Source organism: Oxyura jamaicensis, chromosome 4, assembly GCF_011077185.1.
Source record: "Oxyura jamaicensis isolate SHBP4307 breed ruddy duck chromosome 4, BPBGC_Ojam_1.0, whole genome shotgun sequence".
Lineage (NCBI taxonomy): Eukaryota > Metazoa > Chordata > Aves > Anseriformes > Anatidae > Oxyura > Oxyura jamaicensis.
In genome coordinates, this window is record NC_048896.1 from 67,107,109 (window position 1) to 67,117,076 (window position 9,968).

At 40.5% G+C, this 9,968-nt stretch overlaps 1 protein-coding gene across 1 annotated transcript; it reads left to right on the forward strand.

Annotated features, from left to right (window-relative positions):
• The first annotated feature begins 186 nt into the window (after nt 1-186).
• On the forward strand, nt 187-3,052 carry NPFFR2 (neuropeptide FF receptor 2). Its single transcript, XM_035326426.1, has 3 exons — nt 187-515; nt 1,272-1,371; nt 1,952-3,052. Exons 1-3 carry the CDS (start codon nt 188-190, stop codon nt 2,790-2,792), a joined length of 1,269 nt encoding a protein of 422 aa, XP_035182317.1. The 5' UTR covers nt 187; the 3' UTR covers nt 2,793-3,052.
• The last annotated feature ends 6,916 nt before the right edge of the window (nt 3,053-9,968 follow it).

The window sequence follows — 9,968 nt, forward strand, 5'->3', positions numbered from 1 at the left end:
TCCTGTCGGGGGAGGATGGGGATGCAGAACATGGACTGTTAAAGTAAGGTGCAGAGAGGTGAGTATACATACAGCTTTGCATGAATTTCAGCACACTGCATTTCCAAAAGTAGTCACATTTCTTCAAATCCATTTCAGACATATTTTAATGACCTTTTCAAAAATATCTTTCAAGGAACATTACAACATGAGTAAGAAAACGGACTTAAATTCTTCATTTGATTGGCCTCACCTGCTGAGTTATAACGGGACATACAAGTACCTCTACTTCGAAGGCAATGTCTCCTACGTGGACTTCTACCTTCACCAACCTTCAGTGGCAGCTGTCTTCATCATCTCATACCTCTTAATCTTCCTGCTTTGTATGGTTGGCAATGGAGTGGTTTGCTATATTGTTCTGAGGAGCAAACACATGCGTACAGTCACAAATCTTTTCATCTTAAACCTGGCTGTCAGCGATTTACTGGTGGGAATCTTCTGCATGCCCACCACCCTTCTGGACAACATCATTGCAGGTATGACAGTTCACACCACATAGCAAAAAGGGCTTGAGGGGGATTTGCCTTAATTTCTGAGTCCTCCCTGAGGAACCCAACTGTTAAGTGCATGTGACAGTGACCAACACAAATTGCTCTTTTACTCTGTCCCTGCCATTCAGAATCCAAACCCCAGTGAGAAAGCTAGGGGCAAATGTAAAGCCCTCATTTTGCAGGTTGGACTCAAGGGGTTCACTATGCAATGTGTTTAGTGACAGAGCACAAAGCTCACCTTAAACCGAGACATCACTAGCCCCGCTTGCGCACTACCATTTCTGAGGGAGCTCCATAGGCATTTCAAGTTAGGGGATGGAACAGGTGAGGAAGACAAGTCTCTAACCCATCTTCTGACGAGGGCTGTCCTTGCTGATTTCCACAACCAACATCTTTAGCAATGGATTATCCCACTACTAGGTTATATGTTAGGAAGACTCAGTGGATGCTATGAGCCACATGGAGAGAGAAATCTATCGTAGTAGTCAATCCCCTTTCTTATCTTGACATCCTATTTTAATGGGATGTTAAAACACAACATATTTTTTTGGAACATCAGAAACTTACCTATGCATCTGGCAAAGCATTTGTTTACATTACTTTTGACTCCCTAATTCCTACTATGTCCTGCCAAAGCAAAAGAAATATAGTATTAGTTCTGGGGCAAAAATTTCTTCTTATGCATATAAGAATAGTGCTGCAATGAAATAGAGGCAATTTCAATAGCCTGTTTCCTTCCAGGATGGCCATTTGGGAGCACAGTTTGCAAGATGAGTGGGATGGTCCAAGGAATCTCTGTCTCGGCCTCTGTCTTCACTCTGGTTGCAATTGCTGTAGACAGGTAAGATGACGCAGAAATGGCAAATTGTCACTTCCATCTTCCTCAGGCCACACGATCATACTGAGGTGGATTCATTAATTCATGCAACCCTCCAATAGATTAAATTGGTTTAGCTCCTAAATCTAGTAAAAAAAAAAAAAAAAAAAAAAAAAAAGTGTGCCAAGGTCTAAAGAGCAGTCAAAGCAATTTGTTCCTCAACTGGTATCTCTTAAAAATTGTACAGCTAGGCTATACCTGACTGCCTAGAGTTGGTTAGCTCCCCAGCTACTAAGCTAATAGAAAAGATAACAGAAGCACTGGTACCTGCTGCCACAGTTAACTGAAGCAGCAGCAGCAGGCTGATACAGAGACAGATGATAGTAAAGAAATTTTAATAATAAATGTGACTTTTAAAAAAGAAATGTTTTTCTCAACAACTCTTAAATGGAACAACTAAATGCAACTCCACTGGTTTATGCAGGATAATTCCACCCATAGTTCAAAAAAAAATGAAATTTTTAAACCATGTATGTGTTTGCCTGTTTAATTAAGCTTTCTCTAAACATCTTCTCCACATATGCCCTGGGTGTCTTTGCTGCAGGTTTCGATGCATCGTTTATCCATTTAAACAGAAGCTGACCATCTCAACTGCAATCATTATTATAACAGTCATCTGGATTCTGGCCATCACAATCATGTGTCCTTCTGCAGTCATGTTGCAGGTACAAGAAGAGCAGCATTTCAGGGTAATCCTTGGCTATGGCAATGAAACCCGCCCTGTATATTGGTGCCGGGAGAACTGGCCTAATGCAGGAATGAGAAAGATCTATACAACAGTTCTGTTTGCCAACATCTATCTTGCTCCCCTGTTGCTCATTGTTATCATGTATGCTAGGATAGGCATTGCTCTCTTTAACACAGCAATGCCCACAGTGGGAAAACACAGCCAGGAGCAGCGACACAGCGTGTCTAAGAAGAAACAAAAAGTCATCAAAATGCTCATTATCGTAGCTTTGCTTTTCACCCTGTCTTGGCTTCCCCTGTGGACGCTGATGATGCTCTCAGACTATGCCAACCTGTCAGATGTCCAGTTGCAGCTCATCAACATTTATATCTATCCTTTTGCTCACTGGCTGGCCTTTTTCAACAGCAGCGTCAACCCCATCATCTATGGTTTCTTTAATGAAAACTTTCGCAGAGGCTTTCGGGCAGCCTTTAAACTTCAGCTCTGCTCTAGGAAGATAATTCACAGGGATATCTATTACCAGCGAGGCCAAAGCAATGCCATTTTGCCAGCTGCCACCTACCAGACACCCCAGGATCAAGCTTGTCAACATGCCAAGGTGGAGGGGAAGCCAGTTCGGAAAGGAAATTGGATGAATAACCAGCAAGATTTGATGATGGAGGATCTTGAAGAGCCCTGCAATGATGAGATTAAGTGAAACATGCTATGAACTCTCTAAAAGATTCATGCCTAGCAGAATTTCTTTACTGGGGTGTGAAATTCATGTTCTGTAAGTGATTTCTAACAAAATAAAAATGTCAAGGTGTTTCTGTTTAGAAAAAGATATGCAACTTGCATACTACCTGAACTTTAATAAAAGAAGGAAGCAAAATTCAGCCTTCTGTGTCACCAGCTTAAGCCAGGGACAACCCCCCTGCAGTCAGTGATGACTCACTGCTCTTGAACTGAGCTGCAGCAAAGACCTGATTAAAATGGGATTACCTTCCCTTTATTGCAAAGTAAGATAAAAAGAGAACTATGTTTATGTACCCTGACACAATTATACCTGACACTCATGGATGGAGAGGAGAACATTCCTTCATTTGCTTCTATGAATTTCTCACAGTGGCTGAAGCAGAGCTGTTTGAACAATATTTATGGTAACGTGTCAGCTTGTAAGGCTAGTTGTTACTAGTGCCTACACCTTTCTTCTGATACCAGACAACAAAAATATCACTGCTGGTGTAGCATCCAGCTAGACCATGGAGCTGGATAGCAGAGGGGATCATGAGACTTGGCAGGGCCCTGAGCACATGCCCCTTCCTTGGGTTTCGATGGCCAGGGCTACACACCATGCAGCCAAAGGCATCCCCCTTCCCAATGGTGACCCTGAAGAAAGGGTCTCAGACAGCTGTGGTGACACCACAGCCAGCACCAGGAGCTGCTTTGACACTGCCAGTGTTCATCCTTCACTGAAACTACTACACTCACTGCATTGCAGCACTACCTCTGGGCCTGGCATCGGCCCGAGCTGTCCAGGCACTAACCCCGACCTGCAAACCCCAACCCGCAGACTGACTTCCCAGCCTGAGCTCAGACCTGCCTCACCACCATAAACTTCTCTGATGATCTGGACTCTCAGCCAAACCTGGCTTCACATCCAGCTCCCTGACTGGGGGCAGTAGGAAAGGCTCTGGCTGGTGAGGAGCCTGCCCTGCCAGCCCCACAACACCCCTCAGCCTCTGTGGGGAGCACCTGGTCCTTGTGGCACCCAGACCAAACTATTCCCTTAGAATATATTAATTTACTGTTACATTAAGAAATATGTTTATTTATAGACTAAAACACCTCCTAATGAAATTTATAAAAAAGTCCTCCACTAAAAGCCAAACTAATCCAATAAACCCACTTGATTTACTGTACTCTATTTCTGTTTAGCAATGGACTCTTGGTACTACGCTTTTAAGTGCTTAAGTGAAACATAAGCCTGTTCCTAGAACTTGTCAATTTGTTACTCCATTACACTCAGTAACTCAAATATTGGAGATACAGTCTGAAAATTTGAATTTATCTCACCTGTTCCTAGGTCTTCATGTGGTTGTACTCATATTACTTCCACCTGGACTTTCTGAACACCAACCAGTTCCTACCAAATGGCAAAAGCATCTTCAGTTGCATTCTCTTTCCTCACTTTTCTGGTCCCTTCCTTCTTGTTAATTCTGTGATATTAATTGTTGTTGCAGCTTGAGAAATAAATAGGAGTGAAAAACTGAGAAATAAATGATAAAAAATAGCATTTTTTTAATGGTTATCTCAATCTGGTTTTGTTTATCATTTGGGGGGGGGGGGGGGCACACACGGAAGGAGGAGTATAAATCACCTAAAATACTGCAACTTAATAGTAGCAGGAGAGAAAATGCTGTTAGGGCCTCTTCAGTCTGACAGGGCTCAGCACGTACAAAAGCAGCCCCAGAAGCACCTCAGTGAAATCAAGGAGGCATGCAGGTTAGGGGAAGGATCAGCCTTTGCAGATCTGCCACGAGATTAGATCATCACCATGTATTAGCCTGTGATGATTTCTGGGGACCAATTACCAGGTAAGGTCATTTCCTAGTGCCTAGGAGGCATCCTTGTTCATCTGACTGCAGTCCTTCAAGTAAACTGGAGTACCTTTCTGATCTTGACAGATTTACAGAGTCAAGGAAAACTGACAAGGTCTCGAGGTGTGCTGCCACAAACTTTGTACCTTTTTGAGCTACCATAAAATAAGGAAAATATCCAAGAAGTAATGTGGGAAAAAGCTGCAGCAACAACTCTGATTTTGCAGTTTTCTGTTTATAATGCATTATAGCTAGGCTGGCATTTTCAAAGGATCTAATCAAATATGGATGCCTTCACCCTGCTGTGCTCTGTTGAAAATCCCATTACAAAGGGTTTATGGAATCCTAGGTATTCCACATCTCCTGCATCTCTTCCATCCAGTCCTTTTTCTTTCACTTATACTTTAAGAAAATGAGACCCATTTTACCTGACACAGTTTGACTTGTCTGTATTCCTGAAGTTTATAGCTATATGCCCCCATTCTTACACAAAATGCTAAACCATATACGGCTCAATCTGGGCTGTCATTTGCTTATGGCACTGTTCATATATGTGACTCAAATGCAGAGATTTCTGGTGAAAAATATCCAGGGTCTGATAACATAATCTGTTCTGATTTTGGGTTCTAGTTCCAAACGACTACCAAATCTCTGAAAGATAAATTGTTTCACTGCAACAAGAAATACAGTTTGAATCACATATTTTGTCATGTAAAACTATGCTCTTTAAAAATCAAATTAAATGGATACACCCTGTTAGCTGCTTCATGACATGGAGGTCATGTCATTTATTGGTTGTAGAGTGACATTTAATATGCTAATAATTGAGACAAATTTCTTTTTGCAGCATTTTCTTTTCTTTCCCCAAAAGCATTTGCCAGAGATGTTTTCTGATTAAAGCTAAGGATCAAATGACCTCTGGAGGTCCCTTCTAACCTGTATCTTCCTGTGCTTCTGAATTATTGAGCAAACTGTTGAGAATATTTTTATGTATAAGCGTGTGCTTGCATTCATCCCAGTTCAGCAAAGCACTGAAAAACATGCTCAAAATAAATGCCAGGAAGGCACAAAAATGCCCCCAGGTGTTTGTCTGGCTCAAGGTGGTGATTCTCAAGACAGCCTCAGCATTTCACTTTTATGCAAGGATACTGAAGTATAAGCCATTAAATGGTTTGCCTTCCCTAGACACTAACCTGTGCTAAATGCAGAAGTTATGCTTTAAAGACTATTTCAAAACTGAAAAGTTTGCTTTTTTAAAACTGAATTTCAGAATGTTCTCTGAATGCTGCAACAAAAACAACCCACTGACACTGAACTATGTGTAACATAAAATGTAAAATGGTGAAAGAAAAAAAGTATTTTAAAAAGCAACATTTCATTCTGCAAACAGTTCCTTGTGAAGTAATTAGCCTGTGGGGGAGGAACTGGAAGGATATAAAGAAAAGGCAAATAAATTTGTACAAGCTGACAGGATTTCATGAGGTATTCCATTTTTGCTAGGAGTACACTTTCGAGTTGAAAATACAGCCATCAACATTTTCTTATTTCGTTTACTTAAAATGCACTTTTGTAATCCAATGTCACTGAAGAGATCTCATCCTCCAGATTCCTGATGATTCTTGCCACAATTAGATAATTATTTTGAGATAAATGATTAAGTCCCAAATAGGATTTTAATCAAAGTTTGTGATTTATTAAGTGAATAGAGGCAAGCAAACAGCGCTGGGTGCGCCAGGAGTCTCTGCTCCACCAAGACGCACACCTATTACATCAAGTGGCTGATTTTTATGCTACTAGACTAATACATATTCATCACTATTCCTAGAAAAGGCAGGGTTATTATAATTAGTTCCCAGAATCTGAAACCTCTCCGGGCGCATGCATATCAGTCTCTGGTGGTCTTTCTGGGGGTCTCTTGTGCTGAAGGCTCATAGTCTTCCTCCCAGGTTTTGTCTCTCGGTCGTCCTTCAACTCCCCCTTTTTCCTTTTTTGGTGGATCTCTTTGCCAGACATCAGAGGCTTGGGCATCTCATGCAGAAGTCAGCAGTTTCCAAAAAAACTCCTTGGTCCTCTTATCTCCCAGACTCGAGTCTCAGTGTTCATCCTTCAAACCCTCTATTTACATGAATTGCTGGACCCTTCTTTTGCATGTTACAAGAACTATGTACACTAATCACTCTGTTTTTCTTAGATAGAAAGTTACATTTCATTATGCGGCCCTAGAATTGTTTCATACTGACACAAATCAAATGAACACATTTCACAATTTCATTTGCTGTTTTTTCCCCCTTTCTTGTTGTGATTCCAGTAGCAATAGTGAGAAGTCCACTTATTTGGTTATGTGATTCAAAACTACACAGCCATTTAGACATCAAGGTACCTTCAATTGGTAGCTGAGAGTTTAACCATAAAAATCCAAGGCTTACCAAACTGAGTTGTATTCAAGAGATTCTCTTATTTCCTCTCATTTTGTGAACATGGGAAACCCCACATTAGCAGCTATTTAGGACTGGTTTAGAATCTGACCTGCCTTAACCCTCTCAAAGTCTTTTTTATATCTGTTCAAGGCAAGAGGTGCTTTGACATCTGATTTATTTCAATAAATGCAGGAGCAGACCTAGGTTTCTTATTCTACTGTACATGCCCAGAATGCTCACAAGCAGACTTTTTAGGACATACCCAATGTTGACTTTTTCCATAAGCTCTAAGTGACTGATTCAAAAGCAAGAGTATCTGGTACCTAGTTATGCTCTTATTTTTATTATATAAGAGCGGTACAGAGAACTTGGCACCACTTGCTTGTCTTAGCAATTTGCTGTCCTTGGAACCAGAAGTATTCGTGAGTTACAACCCACAGCTCAGAAGACCACAGACCTCAAAGCATTACTGATATAGTTATCATTTAATCAATGAAAAACCAAATAAGTGTATGCCTTCCACTTTCAAAATGAATTAAAATCAATCATCTTTTGTCACAAGTAAGGTACGAAGTTTCCAGAGTCTGGTGTGTTTTTATACCCTGTATGTAGGGTACGAAAAATTGTTCCTGAACACGTTATTCCTACACACTTACAATCCCCACATATTCATCTTCTCGAGCCTAAATTCCATGCATGCTTCTTCTTGTAATACTCTACTTTTAGTCAACTGCCTCAAATATTGTTAAATAACTTGGAAATCCAAGTCATTCAATCCAGATCCCTAACTGAAATCTTTAAATATTTCTTCACCTAAATTTGGGTCTGATAGCATTTAAATAGTAGAGCCTGAGTGCAAATGGACTGACTTGTTCAAATGAAGGGCAATTTAAAAGTTATTATTAAGATCCATACTTGACTTTTATATACTAACTAGACGTGTCATACAGAAGAGTAAACCATCTATGAAACAATGTTGTCACCAAATTTTGTACTGCTATGCAGGCTCTAGAAGCTGAGGCTATTAAGTTTATTTCTCCTCCTCCCTAATTCCACAGGTATGACCATTTAGAGAGAATAATAAGCTGCTGATATTTGTGCTCAGACCCCCAGTAGTGGGAATCCTCCCACAGAACAAACATTTGTACTGCATTCATATTCAAGAAGACTTCAACAAACAGGTAGAACTCAAAACATCTCTTTGGAAAAATACAGGAATAAAGAAGTATAAGGGAGTTAGTAATTACTGGAAGAGATGGTAGTAGAGGTTCAAAGGAAAACTTTCCGTATGATAAAGAATAATAGGAAATCAAAATTGGTTGTGTTAAGAGCTCTCTATTGTCATTAAAAAGAAATTACACAGAATGGGAAAAAGGTCACGTTAACACAAGCACTGGAGTGGAATCAGAGGTACCTTAGGGAAGTGGATGATAGAGGTATGCTTAAAATACTAAACATATTGTATTGCTTCAGTTTCTATTTTAAAGAAAAAGGTAAAGTATGATCAGGGTAATAATGTCCCTACAGAAACACAAAGAATCCTCCCTCCCAAAACCTAGTGGCATTCTGTGAGGTACAAACGACCTCAAACTAATCACTCTGAAATTACATGTTAATTCAGGCCCGGGCCTCTGTCTGAGCAGTGCTGAAGTTGTGCTATGTCATACCTGGCTTTGCTGACCTTACTTTACTGGTTTGGCCTCTTAGCTTGACTTCAGACCTCCCTCATTGTTATAAGCTGCTCTGGAAGTCTCCAGTTTGTGTCTGACCCTGGACTGGACCACTCCTGCTCTTCTTGGTTGCTGACATAGGGCTGTGGCCCTGTCAGGGAGGTCCCCCCCCCCCATCATCCTTGTGTCATTGCTTGCCTCTCTTCTGGTGCAGCTCTGACCCTGCTCATACCTGTGTAGTAAAAGAAAAAGTAACCAATGAAGTATAAACTGTGCTGTGGTGATTATGTTTTATAGAGCTTCCTTTTTTTGAAGTAAAAAACTGTGATATGAAGGAAATCACTATAAATAGGTTACACTGAACACATTTGTTTCCTGAGAAACATTAAAATGTTAATTGTCTTTCACAGAGGGACAAGCATTCAAGCAAAAGATAATATTGGCTTTCAAGATCTGTAAAAAACATTTATTTTTTCAGGGAGGAGGGTATAAAAGAAAAAAAGGAGTGGCTAAGCTAACCCTACATTTCTGCATGTAGGCAGAGATATATAACAGGCAGAAAGCTGAGACAAGTCTAAATGAATGCATATACATTAGAGTCTAAAGTCCTACTGCAGTGGGTGAGATCAGGTACAGCTTAGTGAGCCTTGCTTTACCATAATGGGAGAGGTTGGGAGGTTTGGACTTGATGGATTTCAGCTCTCCTGTTGGTAGTGACTCACCTCTATTGGGACATGACTGCAAAATGAAGACAGAATGAAGAATAAAGAGCAGTAAACAATGCAGAAGATAACACAGGCAACTGAGCACAAAGGGTCTGACATTAAGCATAAAAGAGGGAAATAGTTTCTGAGATAAGAGGTTTTGCAGACAGAAGGCATTTGGTAAGTGTTCATATTTACAGAGTGCAAACCAAACAGCTTGAAAATATGAAAGAAGCACAAGAGGTGAGGCTGGAAGTATTGAGAAAACTGTAATGACACAGGTCTGTGACGAGGTAGGCTGCAGTTAGAGGCCCTGTAACTGCAAAGAAAAAAACTCCATTTTGTTATGGAAAAAATCAGAAGACATGAAAGACTTCAAAGAGAGGATATAGGAAAACTGGGAGGTAAAAGGCAGCTAAGACGCCAAGTGGATTTTTCAACAGTCCATGCAAGTAAAAAGAGAGAAAGAGAGAAAGAGAGAAAGAGAGAAAGAGAGAAAGAGA

Excerpts from the sequence above, each read along its gene's own strand:
- NPFFR2 (XM_035326426.1), top strand. The coding sequence starts at position 188 with ATGAGTAAGAAAACGGACTTAAATTCTTCATTTGATTGGCCTCACCTG. Across the intron at positions 516-1,271 it reads TCTGGACAACATCATTGCAG|GATGGCCATTTGGGAGCACA; the intron begins GTATGACAGTTC and ends GTTTCCTTCCAG. Across the intron at positions 1,372-1,951 it reads GTTGCAATTGCTGTAGACAG|GTTTCGATGCATCGTTTATC; the intron begins GTAAGATGACGC and ends TCTTTGCTGCAG.